At 43.2% G+C, this 17,172-nt stretch overlaps 1 protein-coding gene across 1 annotated transcript; it reads left to right on the top strand.

The window, feature by feature from the left end:
* The first annotated feature begins 2,213 nt into the window (after positions 1 to 2,213).
* On the top strand, positions 2,214 to 15,354 carry LOC133105628 (transmembrane protein 233). The gene is made up of 3 exons (XM_061215844.1): positions 2,214 to 2,609; positions 10,980 to 11,114; positions 12,592 to 15,354. The coding sequence occupies exons 1-3, from the start codon at positions 2,409 to 2,411 to the stop codon at positions 12,601 to 12,603; spliced, it is 348 nt and encodes a 115-aa protein (XP_061071828.1). The 5' UTR covers positions 2,214 to 2,408; the 3' UTR covers positions 12,604 to 15,354.
* Positions 15,355 to 17,172: the final 1,818 nt, after the last annotated feature.

Genomic DNA, 17,172 nt, shown 5'->3' with positions numbered 1-17,172 from the left:
CCCGCTGTCGCAGGTCCCCTGCTGTAAAGTGTCCCCAGCTGTACGGGGTCCCACTTTAAAGGGTTCTCCAGTGTACAGGGACCCCCGTTGTAAAGGGTCCCCACACTGAAAAGGTCCCCCAGGGTACAGGGACTCCCGTTGTAAATGGTTCCCCCAGTGTGCTGGGCTCCCTGTTGTAAAGGATACCCTGCTGTAAAAGGCTTCATTTACAGGCCGTACTTTTGTTCGACGAGCTGATGGCAGATTTCAGTCAGACAGACGGTGTGCAGCTCATTACCGATGTCTGTCCGTATACACTCTGTCTCACACAGACGCTGAGCAATAGAAGGGCTCCTGAGTCCATAACTACTGTAGGCAAATACACTGTCTTCCACTTTCTCTAGATAGTGCTGCACAACGCCTTCATAAGCTGTACATACCAACCACTCACAAGCAATGTCATTGTCATAGACTCGGTCAGGTTCAATGCATGTATGTATCACTAAGTTTCTTTGTTGGCAGGCCTGGGTCAAATGTGTTATCGTTTTGGATGCAAATACTGCTCCAATTACGGAAAAAGTGCAAACCTTCTGGTCCTCTTTGTTGGCTTAAATGCAAGATCGTCCGAGCATCTAAAACAGGTGCGTATTTGAGCCAGCGTTCTGAAGTCCTGAAGTGGCAGAAATGGTCACGGAGGTCTATATAGTGCTTATGAAGGTGTTGTGGAGCTCCGATGGAAGACACTTGATCAGAAGTGCTACCATTTACTTTTACGAGGAGGCCCCTGCCTCCACTGACTTTTGTACATGACCCTTTTTAAAATGTACCCCCACTGCCCATCCGCAGAACATAAATCTGTTCTCTTACATTGACCAGCAATAAGGGAGCCCCTGTTAAACTACTGCTTGACACAAACACTGTAGCTTTTTAACCCAGGTGAAAATCAACTCTTAACGAAGTAATAAGGACCGAAACAGCGAGGGCATTATGAGTTTATTTTCAGGAAAAGCTGTACATTTTTCAGGAAAAGCTGTACATTTTTCTTTGTAACAGATCTTATTTTGGGGGGATTTTTTGTTTGTTGTAAAGAAAATGTCTCTTGTCAATTTTGTCTCTGATGTGGGGTTGGGGGTGGGGGGGTGGAGGGGGGGGGGGGGGACTGAGGGGGATTGTGAGGGAAGGGTGGGTGGGGCTACAGGGGGAGGGGTGGTCTCTGTGATTGACAGGTGTGATTGATTCACACAAAGGTCTTCACCAACCCTGAGCTCCTAATATCGTCTTCCTTTTTTGTTTTGTTTTCTTCTTGTTTTCTCCTGAAAATTTAAGTTTTAAAATTCCTAATAAATTATTTTAAAACATTCCACTGACGTCTGTGTGTGTTGGTCTGTGTCTTTGATTGCCAGGATAATTAACGGGGCGAGAGGGAGGGAAGGGGGGTGCGCAATATCAATTTTGCTTTGTTCAGGTTTTTATAATATTTGCAGAAAACCATTGAAATGTGAATTATTGCACACACATGCTTGTAAGAAACTACCACTAGCAAGCCAATTCTTTACAAAAATACTGTATTTGTTACGTTAACAAAAACTCAGACCAATCTCTTTCCAAATATACTGATACTCTGATACCCACAGAGCTTTAAAAATGCACGTTTATTCGAGAACTATTTGGCTGTCCATGCAAGCACACACAAGTTTGCACTGATGATGCACAGTTTGGGAAGTCACTGATCAAAACACTTCACCCAGAACACTGGTGTGCTTGTGTGGACAGTTAACTAGTTCTCAATTAAATTTCCTTTTGGTTCGTTGATGTCCACGAATAACTCGGTATATTTGGAGACCTCCCTGTTGAGTTTTTCTAATGTAAATTTTCACTGCATTAATGAGCATGAAAGATCAGACCCGATGAGGTCCATTATATCATGGTGAACTCTATTGAAATATTTGTCAAATCTCAGCTAAACTATCTGGATGGTAAAATAGTAGTCTACTCTGGGTAAGTGAAAACATTTTTGGATGAACTGTCCCTTCAAGTAAATAAATAAAATAAAAACATCCCTCCTGGCCCAAACTGGTCGTATTAGAGTAACAGAAGTCTTCTTTCTTGCTCTCAGTCTCCTCTCTCCTTCTTCTCTTGCGCTCCCCCTCCCTCTCTCTGAGGTGACTGGAATGGTGGTGGGGGGGTGGTTAGGGATAATATTTACCCCTAAAATAATTACGTCAGCGCCCCTCTCTCCCTCAGTCACCTCTCCTGTCCTCCAGCTCTCCAGACCCCTCAGGACTCCTCAGCTCTTTTTTTTAAACTCATTAAGTTTTTTTATTTTATTTTTTTATTTTAATCACCTCGAACTCACTCCATCGCTGGTGCCACGGCTGCCCTCCTGGTCCTGAAGCTCTGACACTGATCTCCTCCCCCGTTGGCTCGGCATGGCGCACATGCATGGTCCCACGTCTCTGGGGAACGTACGAGGAGACATGAAGCACTCGTGGAGCCGCAGTTTGGACCACAGTCTGGAGGGCGAGACCCACGAAGTCCCCCCACTGCGGAGTTACCTGTTCCTCACCATCCTCACCTGCTTCTGCCCCGCCTATCCCATCAACATCGTGGCCCTGGTGTTCTCCGTGCTGGTGAGTGTGTGAGTGTGTGTGTGTGTGTGTGTGCGTGCATGTGCCCTGCTATGAAGTCCATCTATGCCAGCTTGACCTGCTTCAAAATTGAGCTGGGTATGAACTGGTCAACCAGCATGGCCAAAGCTGGTCATAATGCGGTTCTAACTGGGTATGAACAGGTCACCCAGCTACCGGCTGTTTAAAAACATAGTTTGAGCTGGTCTGAACTGGTCGACCAGCTACTAGCTATTTCAAAGCTTAGCTTGAGCTGTTTTCTTCAGCAGGTTGTGTACGACCGAGTGTACAGCATTGCGTGTTCGCGTGTGCATGTGAGCGAGCGCGTGTGCGTGTGTTATTCCAGGCGGTGGATGATGTTTGTTAAAAACGTGTGGGAGGGCTGGTGCTGGGCAGGAGCTCCACGGACGTTCTCAGGAGGATAAGGCTCACTCTTAGGTTTCTGCGTGCAGCCTGCCCTCGCATTGAAGCTGGAGGTATTTCTTCAGGGAGGTATTAATTCATTTCTGGCAAGAGTTGCAAGCAAAAGTATTTATACCGAACAACCTCACTGCGGTTGCAAGTACATGTGGTAACCTTTGTAAGAAGTGCGTATTGCCTCATCGTTTACAAGTGTTGAGTAATTTCCGGGGAACAACCGTGAATTGTGAGGCATTTTTATTACAGCTGTGATGTCACGCTTTTGGAACAATGTTGTGGTGAAGTCGCGAGTCAATTTAACACAGCGACAGAGGGAGAAAAGTCCACAGCGACACTGACTAGGACACGTCAGGAACATGGGTCTGACCTCCTAAAGCCCTCCCCACAGAGGAGAGAGAGGGAATGAAGGGAGAGAAAGTGCAGTCCTGCATGTAAAGGAATGTGTTGTGAGGAAGGAGTCTGAATTCGGACTCCTCTCAGTTTGGGGGTGTGAGTTGTGCTGGGTGTCCTGATGAACTAAGCAGCTGCCCCTACCCCGCCCCCCCCCAAAAAAAAAACAGCCACGCAAGACATGCTGACGCATATCACAGTGCACAGTGACCTATCACAGCTTGTCCTTATGCGCATGCAGACACAAATATGCTAAACCCACATACACTCTGACACAGACTGAGTGTGCATATTGACACACACATACACATTCAGTCTTATGAGCACAAACACACGCACACATTCTTTCTCTTACACACAGTCCTATCCGTCAATACATTGCACACATGCCCAAGTACACGACATGAAGTGATGCGAACAAATTCAATTTGACCTCATTTATGTTGTTTTTATGGCCTGTACTACTGAACATCAGTTGTGGGTGTGTGTGTGTGCTGGGTTTAGTGTTGAGGTATTATTTAAGATCTATTTAAATTTTTATTTACAATCTCCATCACACAGCCCTGAAGCATGTGGAAGTGTACCCTAAGTGTTTGATTCAAATTAAGAAATGAAAAGGCAATGCTACCAAGTACTAAGTGCATTCAAACTTGACCCACTGCAAATCTGATATAGTAAATAAAAGCCTCCATAATGTCCACAATGAAGACCCATTATATCTTGATCTCCCTCTGATTTGCCAAAATTTTAGATTTGGAATCACACAATTTGGAACAACACAATGTGGTTAAAGTGCACATTCTCAGATTTTATTGAAGGGTATTTTTATACATTTTGGTTTCACTATGTAGACATTACAGTGGTGTTTATACATACCCCCTAGCCCCCTACCCCCCTTTTCAGAGCACCATGATGCTTGGGACACATCACAGGTGTTTGTAATTGTTCAGGTGTGTTTAATTGCCTCCTTAATGCAGGTATAAGAGAGCTCTCAGCACCTAATCTTTCCTCTAGTCTTTCATTACATTACATTATTACATTATTGGCATTTGGCAGACGCTCTTATCCAGAGCGACGTACAGTTGATTAGACTAAGCAGGAGTCAATCCTCCCCTGGAGCAATGCAGGGTTAAGGGCCTTTCTCAAGGGCCCAACGGCTGTGCGGATCTTATTGTGGCTACACCGACCTTGCGGGTCCCAGTCATGCACCTTAACCACTACACTACAGGCCGCCCCCCCTTTCGATCACCTTTGGAAACTGTTTATCAACATGAGGACTCAAAGGAGCCATTATAAGACTGATAAACAAGAATAAAATGGTTAGAGATATCGGCCAAACCTTATAGCCTTCAAAATCAAGTGGAACATGATTAAGAATAAAGAGAGGACTGGTGAGCTCACTAATCGCAAAGGGACTGACAGGCCAAGGAAGACCTCCACAACCCCAAACACCTGTCCCACAGATCAGAAACACTCTTCACAAGTCAGATGTGGATTTGTCAGTGACCACTGTCCACGGAACAGTAACAAGGCTACACTGTAAGATGCAAACCACTGGTTAGCCGCGAAAACAGGATGGCCAAGTTACAGTTTTTCCAAGAAGTACTTGAAAGAGCAACCACAGTTCCGGAAAAAGGGTCTTGTGGATAGATGAGACGAAGATTAATTTACATCAGAGTGATGGCAAGAGCAAAGTAGCCAACCTGAAGATGGCTGCAATACAGACCTGGCAGAGCATCACCAGAGAAGCCACCCAGCAACTACTGACGTCCATGAATTGCAGACTTCAAGCAGTCATTGTATGCTAAGGATATGCAACAAAATACTAAACATGACTATGTTCATTTACATAACATTGCTGTGTCCTAAACATTATTTACTCTTCAAGGGTTCTGATTATCTGTATGTTTACACTAGGACTCGGAACTGTACTGTCCTCTCAGGTCCTCTTCGCACTTATGCTTGTGTTTGATTTGCACTTCGTTGTACGTCCCTCTGGATAAGAGCGTCTGCTAAATGCCATATAATGTAATGTAATGTAATTATGGTGCCCTGAAATTGGGGGACTATATATAAACACTGCTGTAATTTCTACATGGTGCAAACAAAATCTAGAAATATTCCCTTTATTAAAATCTGACAATGTGCACTTACATTTTTTTGTTATTACAAATCTCAAATTGTGGAGTACAGAGGCAAATAAATAATGTCCCAAACATTATGGAGGGCACTGTAAATCTGTTCCTTATGTATTATTTTGAAAGGACCTCTAATGAAAATAGATGTTCTAATGGGAGTAGATGCCCTAATTGACTTAACACAGGAAGTTTATGACAACATGATCTGTGTGGAGGTTCCCCATATTATGTTTTGTCAGAACAAATGAACCGCCGTCTACCCAATCAGGTACTGACTACATGTGACGTCCCTTGTTTCTGTTAATCCCATTGGCCATCTATCTGATGGAACCCACCTACAATACCATATTCACTGTATTATAATGGACATATTCATTTTTGACAGTTGTCTGAAGATAGGTGTGTGTTGAATCCGAGCATATGAGCTCTTCGTATTAATTAAGAGACATTTATGATAAGAATATAAAAAAAGGTTCTTGTATGAGGCCCATTGTGGTTAGCGCTTACCTCCCGTAGGCCTATACCTGTATAAGTAAGCATTTAGCCCTTGTTATGCATCTGGCTGCTTGAAGTCCACTGCTAACAGTGCTAACTAGCGAGTTAACCTGCTAGTGCTAGCTAGCAAACCGAGCTCAGCTAGTGCTAGGCAGCAAGCTGTCCCCGAGGTAACATAAAATTGAAAAGAATCTGAATCTGGATTTCTCAGGTGACTAGCGAGCATCAGTAATCAATATGAGCAAAAATTCATATGAAAGCAGTTTAAAACTATGGCTAACAAGCCACCATGCTAAATTACAATCTGACATCTGGGGATTGAACATCTGGGGGTTTCCAGTTCCAGTTTGTAGTTACATTATATAACACATATAATATTATAATATATACATATTTGACAGAATTTTTTTACATTTTGTATCCCTTCAGATCATGTTCAGCATTGATTGTGAATGGTAACTGGAGTGCTTTTGCATTGGACTGTCATGCCTATGCCAATAATCACTTGTCCATATTTGAACGGACTTTGCTGTTTGTGGAATGGATGTAAAGTGAGAGGGGAAAATAAAACTGTGGGATGGTGGAATGGGCGAATATCGAAAGCAGATGAGGATGTCATAAAATGCGTGTTGCTGAAGCATGTTTTTGTACAAGGAGGCGCCCCTGTCTCTTGGCCAAAGTTATGCTGACTCACGCGCCCATCACGGAGAAACAAGATCTCCTGTGACCTCTAACGTACTTAATATAACCCCAGCTCCTGCAGTTAAAGGAGGGCGGTGCTCAGTTAAGACGTGGATAAATTCCAATATTTTACATAACACACAATATGAAGATGATTTGACTAATCTGTGCCCTTCTGAATCAGAGTCAGATGCAGTGCAGTCCGCAAATATTTTTACAGTGACACATTTCTTGTTGTTTTGGCTCTGTACTCCACTGAGTTGCACATTTTAAATAAAACAATGACTATTAAGTGCAGACTTGTTGGTTTAATTTGAGGGTTTTTACATCCATATTGGGTGAACAGTGTAGGAATTCTAGCCGTGTTTATACATAGTCCCCCTCCCCCCCCCTTAGGGAACCAAGAGTAATTGGAAAATTTGCAGCTCAATTTTTTCATGGACAGGTGTGTTTAATAGCTAGTTCATGCATAAAAGAGCCACCAAAAGGTTTCAAGTTGATTCTAGGAGTGCCATTGGAGTCTATTTTGTTGTCACTCAACAAGAGGACCAAATAAGTGTCAATGTTAGTAAAGAAGGCCATGATTAGGCTGAAGAATAAATCAACTACAGCTATTTGGTTCTTACATTGGTAAGAAACAAGAACACAATGGTGAGCTCAGCAATGCCAAAGACCAGCTAGACCACAGAAGACCGGTGTAGTTGATGACAGAAGAATCCTTTGAATGGTAAAGAAAAGTCCCTTTGTAACTACTCAGCAGATCAAGAACACTCCAGGAAGTAGGCATAGATGTGTTGGAGACGGCCATCAAGAGAAGACTACACCAGCATAACCTCAGAGGGCTCATCACAAGATGCAGACCTCTGCAAGCCTCAATGCCGAGGTTACAGTTTGCAGAGACGTACTTTACACTTTACACCACTTTTAACACCTGTAGTGTTCTGGAACAAAGTCTTATGGAAAGCTGAGATGAGGATCAACCTGTTCCAGAGCTGAGATGAACCTGATCAACCTGTTCCTTGATGAGCTTGACACTCTACTCAGCTCATTCCCTGAGGATGGCACCCCACTTATCCTCCTAGGAGATTTAAACATCCACCTGGAAGCCTCCCAATCTGCTGCCTTCTTACCACTACTTCACTCCTTTGACCTCTCTCTGCAGCGCTCTCCCCCAACTCACAAGGCTGGAAACCTTCTTGACCTGATCTTTCTGAGGAACTGCTCCTCTTCTAACCCCACTGTTACCCCTTTACACAAGTCCGATCACCACTTAATTTCCTTCTCCATCCCCCTAGCCCCTCTGCCTCCCTCCCCTTCTCTCACCCCCACTGTTTCTGTCCGATGTAACCTCCACTCTCTATCACCCTCCTCCCTTGCCCCCAGAGTCACCACTTCCCTCCCTCCTCTTGAATCCTTCTCCAAACTACCCACTGATTCCGCATCTTCCGCGCTGCTTTCCTCTCTCTCCTCAGTCCCTTGACTCCTCTTGTCTCCCGGCCTGCTCGATCCTTCCTCCAGGCCCAGCCTACATGCAGCTGAGAGGAAGTGGAGGAAATCAAAAGACCCATCGGACCTGTCTTCCTACCAGTCTCTCCTGGCGGAATTCTCCTCCGCTATCACCACTGCCAAAAGAAATTACTTCCAAACAAAAATCCAGAATTCCACTTCTAACCCTCGTCAACTGTTCTCCATTTTCTCCTCTCTCCTGAACACACCTCCCCCACAATCTCAGTCCTCGCTCACTGCTGATGACTTTGCGGTATTTTTTGACTAGAAGGTTGCAGATATCCGCAGATATCCACCACCACTTCTATGCCTGCCTCCTGCATTCAAAACTACCGTCCGGTATCTCTCCTTCCTTTTCTATCCAAATCCATTGAACGAGCCACCTCCGACCAACTCTCTTCCTTCCTCTCACAGAATAACCTGCTGGACCCCCACCAGTCCGGCTTCAGACCTGGCCACTCAACGGAGACTGCACTCCTCTCTGTCAATGAGTCCCTTCAGGCTGCACGAGCAACCTCTCTCTCCTCTGTCCTGATCCTTCTTGACCTCTCTGCGGCATTTGACACGGTCAACCATTCCATCCTCTTAGCCTCCCGGGCATCTACAGGGATCTGTGGCACAGCCTTAGAGTGGATTAAATCTTATCTCTCTGGCCGGTCCTCCCAGGTGTTCTGGGCTGGAGGAGTGTCAACCCCTCGCCCCCTTGTTACAGGAGTTCCCCAGGGCTCAGTCCTCGGACCCCTCCTCTTCTCCATCTACACGAGATCCCTTGGCCCCGTTATCTCTGCTCATGGCATCTCCTATCATTGTTATCCCAACTCTTTCTCTCCTTCCCCCCATTAGACACACAGGTCTCTACCCGTATCTCCGCCTGCCTGAGAGACATCCAGAGCTGGATGGGCAACCACCATCTAAAGCTCAACCCAGGTAAGATGGAGATAATCTTCATCCCTGCTTTAACCTCTCCCTTCTCTGATTTCTCAATCTCACTAGGGGATACCACAGTGACCTCATCCCCTAGTGCAAGAAACCTTGGAGTGGTGATGAACAGGCTATCCTTCTCCGAGAACATCACTACGGTGACCCGGGCGTGCAGGTTCTTCCTGTACAACATCCGGAGAATCCGACCCTCACCACCTACTCCACTCAGCTCCTTGTACAAGCAATGGTCCTGTCCCGCCTGGACTATTGCAATTCTCTGCTGGCTGGCCTTCCAGCATCTGCCATCAGACCTCTACAACTGATCCAGAATGCTGCAGCCCATCTGGTATTCAATGTTCCCAGACATTCACATGTCACCCCCCTGCTCAGCAACCTCCACTGGCTGCCTGTTATGGCTCGCATCAAATTTAAAACTTTGGTGCTCGCATACCAGGCAGTTAAAGGATGAGCCCCTGTATATATTCAATCCATTATCAAGACCTATACACCAACAACACCCCTCCGTTCTGCCACTTCCTGCCGTCTGGCGCCTCCCCCTCGCCACACCTGCACTTCACGCTCACGACTGCGGTGGATGTCAGAACGGCAGAGTCTCTGACCTCCTTCAAGCGCAGACTGAAGACCCATCTCTTCAGGCTACACCTTTCCCTCCCCAACTCACCACCATGATTAGCCTTAGACTGTAATGGCACTTATGTATAGATATTGTTACTTGTGTTGGGAGACAGACAGATTTGTGTATTACAAAAACTTCACATATGCATGTTAATGTCCGCAGGAAGCTTCCATTGTTTTACAGACAACCAATAAAACACAGCGGTAGAAATTGCAGCCTATAGGGCAACCCTGTATAACGAATGACCAATCAAAGGTCACACTGTATTTAGCACCCAAATTTGAATACTTGCAAATGTACTTGTATAAAGTCCCCGAACTCCAATGGTTCGATGGATACTTTTGTGTGAATCCTTCATGCTGGCTTCCTGCAATAAATACTTTCCTGACTCAAGACACAAACATCGGATTTGCTGCTTCCTGAGAAAACGGTCACTTTAATTATTTGGTAAAACTTTGTGTTACCAACACTTATAACACAGGTATAGGTATTATTGTTTTTATTGGCTGTTGTATTGTTGTATTCTAGCTGCCAACTGTGGTATGCTAGTTTGAAAGTTGATTGTACTCTTGAAGGGTTCTGATTTTCTGTATGTTTACACTAGGACTCAGAACTGTACTGTCCTCTCAGGTCCTCTTTGCACTTGTTCTTGTGTTTGATTTGCACATTTTTGTACATCGCTCTGGATAAGAGCATCTACTAAATGCCATGTAATGTAACGTTATGTAATGATGGAAAGAGGAATGTGTGAAGAATGTTTGTGCCTATGTATGGTTGCCACTGGAACTGGCTCACTTGTGTTCATTGATGATGTCACTGCTGACGGCAGCAGCAGGATGAATGCCAAAGTATACAGAAACATCTTGTCTGCTCAGATCCGAGCAAATGCATCAAAACTGATTGGACGACGCTTCATTATATAGCAGGACAATGATCCAAAACATAGAACCAAGGAGTTTTTTGGGGGCAAAAAGTGGAGTCAATCACCTGACCCCAGTCCAATTGAGCACGCATTTCTGAAAACCATGCAACACTGGATTTCATTTAATATGAAAATGTAAACGGTGGCAATAAGTCCATAATTTCTTAACACATGCATATCTATTTCTTAAATATGAACATATTTTCAGGTAATACAAAAAAATGTTCTCTCTCTCTCTCTCTCTCTCTCTCTCTCTCTCTCAGTCCAGAAACAGTTATTATGAAGGGGATTATGAAGGCTCTCATAGGCTAGGCCGAAAGGCTCTGCAAGTGGCCATAGCCTCCATTATAATCGGGATCCTGATCATCTTGATCTTCTGCACCGTGCATTTGACCAAGGTAGGAGCACAGCCCGGGAATGGAGCATGTCTGCGTTTGTGTGATTGCACACTTGTGGATGTAAATGGTAAAATGGTAAATTGTTGCCAGTTATATATAGCGCCCTTTATCCAAATCACGGTACAATTGATTCTTCTCATTCACCTGTTCATACACACACTCACACACCAATGGTAATTATATCCCCGATTAACCGAATACCAAAATTATTCAGAATGCACACCCCTAACTCACACACCAACTGCGATTGGCTGCCATGCAAAGCACCAATCAGCTTGTCAGGAGCAATTTGGGGGTTAAGTGTCTTGCTCAGAGACACTTCGACACCCCCAGGGCAGGATCGAACTGGCAACCCTCCGACTGCCACACGACTGCTCTTACCATCTGAGCCACCATGCATGTAGTAGGATTGCATGCGCGTGTGTGTGTGTGTGTGTGTGCGTGCATGCGTGCGTGTGTGCCATTTGGCATCAACTTGGCATCACAATTGGGGGCAAAAATAAAAGGAATCAATTTTTTACAGATACATGCTTCGCTATAAGTACAGCTCTATAATGTTTGGGACAAAGGATTTTTTTCTTTCTCTGGCCCTGTACTCCACAATTTTAGATTGGGGGGGGGGGGGGGGGTCTTGTGATCTTGCGCAGTTCCTTTTGCCCTCCACACTTTTGGCTCACCACCACTGAGTCCTGGTCCCATCTGTCAACAAGACCTTTTTCCAGAGTTCTGCAGGCTCTTATAGGTACTTCTCAGCAAAACTCAGTTAATCTGGCCATCTTGTTTTTCTGGTTAACGACTGGTTTGCATCCTGCTGTGTTGCCTCTGTTGTTCTGCTCGTCAAGATATCCATGACTGACTTCAAGAAGAGTGTTTCTGATCTGTCGGACGGGTGCTTGGGGCTTTTTCTTCATTGTTTTGAGAATTATTTGATCATCAGCTGTAGAGGACTTCATTGACCTACAAAATCTTTTGTGAGCCCTGAGCTCACCAGACTCTTCCTTATGACTCAATGATTAATTTTGCTAGGTCTCCAGTTTGGCCTTTATTTCTTATTTCTCAGCTTCCTAATGGCTTCCTTTACTTTTATTGGCACAACCTCTTGTTAAGAAACGCCAATAACAGACTCCAAAAGCCTAGAATCAAAATTGCAAAATGCAAGGAAGCAATTGAACACACCTGGGCAAACCAGAAACGCCTGTGAAGCCACTTGTCCAAAAAATGATGGTGCCCTGAAATGGGGGGGGGGGGGGGGTATGTATAAAAATTACTCTCATTTCTACACCAATTTTACATAAAAATATGTCTTTGCCCAGATCATTATGGAGTTTACTGTATATAATATACTGAATATAATATAAATGTATATATAATATATAAAACAAGTGCACATTAACTAACGTTTGCGCTCATTAGGAGCATTCAATAAACAGAAAACTGCTTAATGGTGTTCCTGTCCTTCCGTGCGTCTGTTTTTCAGAAGAACCAGTAGATAACGGGGCAACACTGAGACATTGAAGTGGCAGGGGTTGAACTGGAGGATGCTGGGGTTTGGAACTTTGTGTTGAAATCTCCCCACTTCACCCTCGCCTTCATAACTGTCCCCCCAGAAGAGGGCAAGAACTGTCAGCACTCTTCAAACCATCCTCCTTTAGTGTCAGTTAAATGTCCACTCTGCCACCCCCAGAGAGCTCATGAGGTCATTTCTGTTGAACCCGTTCTACATCAATCTACAACCAATAGATTATTGGTACAGCAGAAAAAAATGAAACGAGAAAATATAACACTGCTTTTCATTTAATATGAAAATGTAACATAATTTCTTAAGACTTGTATATCTATTTCTTATATATGAACATACGTAGGTAATACAAAAAAAATGCAGTGTGTCATAACTGCTGCAACTGTAGTTTGCTATAAGTGTATGTTTAAAGGCACTTCCATTTGCTTAAGACATGTTCTTTTCAAATGAGCTGTGATAAAAAAAAAAACTCCAATGGCATTTATTACCTCTGCCAAGGTAATAATGTAATGATGCAATGTAATGATGTCAGTCTGACAGACATATCGGGAAAAGTGATGGATGGATTGGCATGAAATTTGTCGTGCCCATTCATGTTCCCAGGTGGAATAAACATATGGATTTTGGTGACCTCACCGAAATCTATAGGTTTATTTTGTAGTGCCACCATCAGGCCAAACATATCTTGAAATGCTAAGGACTCAATTGTCAAGGCATTAGCTGTGCACATTCATATCAGGGAAGGTTTGTGTGCCTTGACAGAGGTCTTCTGCACTCTGCTGAGTGCATTCTTTCTAGTTTATTGTTTTAGCCCGGTCTGAATCTGCAGCAGAGGGCTGCTGGAATGCCGTGGAGAGAAGGACTTGAGTGTAGTCTGTTTTTTCCCCTCATGCTCAAGTAACAGGTACGGGTGATTCTGTCAGAAAAGAATTTGCATGTTGAAGGATGCACCCAATTTCAACTGAACGATGCTGGCCAAACGGACAACATCCAGCGACTAGGTCCCTTTGCAAATGTTAAGACTTCGTAGTAAACTTGGGAGTTTTCAATTTACCAGTAAGTTCAGCGGGAAACCGGATGCCGGACGGTTCAGTATAATGTGTGAAGCCTACCATTACATACAACAGAACTCAACAAGAATGCCTGAAGATGCACAGTAGGCTACACACAGGAACTGACACATGGATTAATCAGGTTTTTAAACGGGAATGTTTAAGCTTTTTTTTTTTTCTTGTCAATCAATATTCTGGGGCAAACAGAGTGGCAGGTTCTTGGATTTCCTTTCCCTGCAGATGTGCGGGTGTTCGGTAGTACAGTTATTAAATTGGGCATCTGTGTGTCAGCTGACCTCGAGAACCTTTATGGAGCTGAGCATTTTAACCGAAGGATATGATGTCAGAGAAGTCATTTTGGCATCATACATATTAAACCACTAAGGTGTAAGCACTAAGGTTTTGGTATTCCTTGTCAAATCAACTTTTGGCAACACTGCATGTTCAGCCCACTGTTTTTGTCACCACTTCATTCAATCTATGAAATGATTTTCAAATATATTTTTGTTTTCAAATGTATTTAACTCATATTCATGAAAGTAGTTATTCCTTTTCCTTCACTGTGTTCGTCTCATTTCATGCATTGTGCTGAAAATGATTTGTTCTGAAATGCCTATCATAAAAAAGTGAAATAATGTACAGAATGTAAAATATAAAACGATATCCTTATAAAATACAGACATGCGCATGGACTCACGTGCAAAGCACAAACGGTAAAATATAAACTATTTTGAGTGAACTTTGAGTCTAACGCATCATACCCATACAGTATGACAACATGGAGCTTTGAGCAAAAACAGGTGTTTAAGCTGACTTGGCTTGTAATTTTACACATACTCTCAAGGATATATAGTGTCCATATTAATAACTTCATAAATAGAAATTGTATATGCTGCATTATCTTTTATATACATTTGGCGAAGGACCTTTAATTTGTGGCTTTAACATGGGGCACCCAATCAACCAGCGGTGGTCACTAGATGTGGATTGTGAATTGTGGACTAAATTATTGTACACTCCCATACCCTAGGGCCTAGGCAAAGCAACCACCAAATGCTCATCACCTTCTGGAGCTGCCTGCCACAGTTGGCATTGGCATGGTCCAGGTTCAAATCAAGGCCATGTGTACTGAAAGCACAGACAGCAGGTGCATTAACAAACTCAGATGGGCTGAATGACCTGTTCTCATCATTAAACATTCTTATGATTACAAAATAAGATTTTTTTTCTTTATCTCTAGCCTATGTTCTTATGTCAAATCTGCTTTTGTGATTGCAGTATATTTTAGTTGATTTGCACTTCTTTAATATTCTGGAATCAGGGTGTTTCTTTTATAAGACAAATTAAAATATGTTTAGGGATACTAACACCAACACCAACATTTTACATGTGTATTTGTGTTTTGTGTTTTTCTTTTCTGATGTTTAAAAGCGGTTGCTAGTTTTACATGTAATGTATTTTAAATATTGTAAAACTATCAAGAAAATACAAATGACAATGTATGTACATAAATTATGAAACTGGTAAATTATGTAGATTGGTGTATATATCTTATTTTTAAGTTATGTGTTCCTTATAACATTTTAAAATGTTAAAATTTAAATGATGCCATTGTCACTTGAAAATGTGTGTTTATTAAAATAGTATTTGTGAATTGACAAGAATTGACTATAGGTCTGATGGCGTCGGTTGATTTAATTTGGGTACTGCTGTTGGTCCGATGGAGTGCACAGCTGTCACCAGACTCCGTGCGTAATAGGCAGGTTTAAGACCCAGCCTTAACAGTCTCTGGTGTGAATGTTTTGGCTTAGTTGGACATGTCACATGTCCAACTGCTTTTGAATCAGTGTATTTAATGATTTATCTTAAGATAAATACATGGCTTTTCGATTTTGAAGAACCGTGAACGCATAAAGATAACTGTGTATGAAGCCTGTATTTAAAGGCAAATCCGTAAGATTAAGTTTATCTCCTGGGTATTTTCCTGTGAATTAAAAAACGACAGCTGCCATTGGACGACGAGAGACTCATCACTGCGCGATCCAAAACGATTGTGCTGCTCTCTGTTAGCTTAGATTTCATCAGTGGGTGCAGCGCTTTACAGTGGCTTCATGTTTTCTTTATAAGACACTGAACTCAGTGAGGATGATTTGTCGATGCATTCGTATTTTGTCAGTTTTAGGCTACTGTAAGAACTGAGCGGTCTGTGGCGAGTCGCAACAACTGAAGTGTATTTATTTATCAGATCTGAGCTGCGCACTCCGCAGAAGCGGATAGGCCACGGTTACGAACCACCAGGCTGTATTTGTTTTCGTTTACCCGATGTTTCTTATCTGTGCCAGATTAAAATTCACCGCAAACTGGGATCTCGTTAGCAGCGAGTTACTGGCAGGCGCAGATGCAGGCAGTGTGGCCTGGACTGCCGTTACATCTACTGCTTCTTCTCTCCGTCTCTTCACACTCACATCAACTGCAATTTGCCGAGTCCGGAAGATTGTGTATCCCGATATTGTAATTTTATCGCCGGCCCCTAGTTAAATATAGGACAGATAGTCCCCTAGGCTGGCACCTGGGTGGACGGACCTGGCAGGATGCAAGTCCGGTTATACTACAGTGCCGGAAATTTAAACTTTTCAAACAGTGATGAGATCAGCAAAGTAGGCTACTTGTCTGTACACTCTATCTGCAGAATTCAAAGTGTAAACGTTACAGTTCTGATGAGCAAGAGGTGCATGAAATGTGATTTTAGTGATTGTGTCACTTTGTTTTGGGGTAAACTTAAATCGGTTACTAATTTGATTCCAAAGTTGATTTACTGTCCGTGTTGCCTGTGCACCACTGACATCTATTAGTGCAGTATTGTACTGAAACTATTAAAACTGTTAAAACGAGAAATTGTCTCTTGAACATTTCTGCAATTTTAACAGTGATTTATGAGAAATGAAATTGGGTGAGAAGGCTTCTTGTAGATCAGTTCCTAGAGTGCAGTGGACATCTGGGAGTGGATAATGTGTGGAATTAGAAGGATTACAGATTTCTGGGAACGCTCTCTGCAAAGGAAAGGGCTGAGTGACACTTCTAAACTAACCTACAGTGGACCAGCACACTTTTCACAGATGTAAATGTATGTTATCTCTTTTCTCTGTTTCATTTGTTTATTATTACTTTGTAAATGTAAGCACATGTGAAGCTCACGTGCTGAGTAACAATGAAAGGCTGCACACACTGCAGCTCTTCAGAACTCGGGTTACAGACCTGATCAGATATCAACATCCTGGGAACTTTTTTTGTCCTAAATAATGAGGACGATGATTTCCATCCCTGTTTATTTGAGTTGTAATCTGTCCCTCTGATGCCTCCCACACTCAAGCCCATCCTTAAATCAGTCTTTACTCATAGACAAGCCTGCAGAACCACAACCACGCCACTTTCCACGGTGCTGCCGGTGTGTGGTGTGAAAATCAGGCCCATCTTACGCACTTCAGGG

This window comes from Conger conger, chromosome 12 (assembly GCF_963514075.1).
Source record: "Conger conger chromosome 12, fConCon1.1, whole genome shotgun sequence".
Taxonomy (NCBI): Eukaryota; Metazoa; Chordata; class Actinopteri; order Anguilliformes; family Congridae; genus Conger; species Conger conger.
Note: the sequence above shows the minus strand (reverse complement) of the source record. Positions and strands in the feature narration are given on the sequence as shown.

What these genes read in the sequence shown, in the direction of transcription:
- LOC133105628 (XM_061215844.1), top strand. Translation starts at nt 2,409, where the DNA reads ATGGCGCACATGCATGGTCCCACGTCTCTGGGGAACGTACGAGGAGAC. An exon ending in CCCTGGTGTTCTCCGTGCTG is followed by an intron (nt 2,610 to 10,979) that starts GTGAGTGTGTGA and finishes TCTCTCTCTCAG; the next exon opens with TCCAGAAACAGTTATTATGA.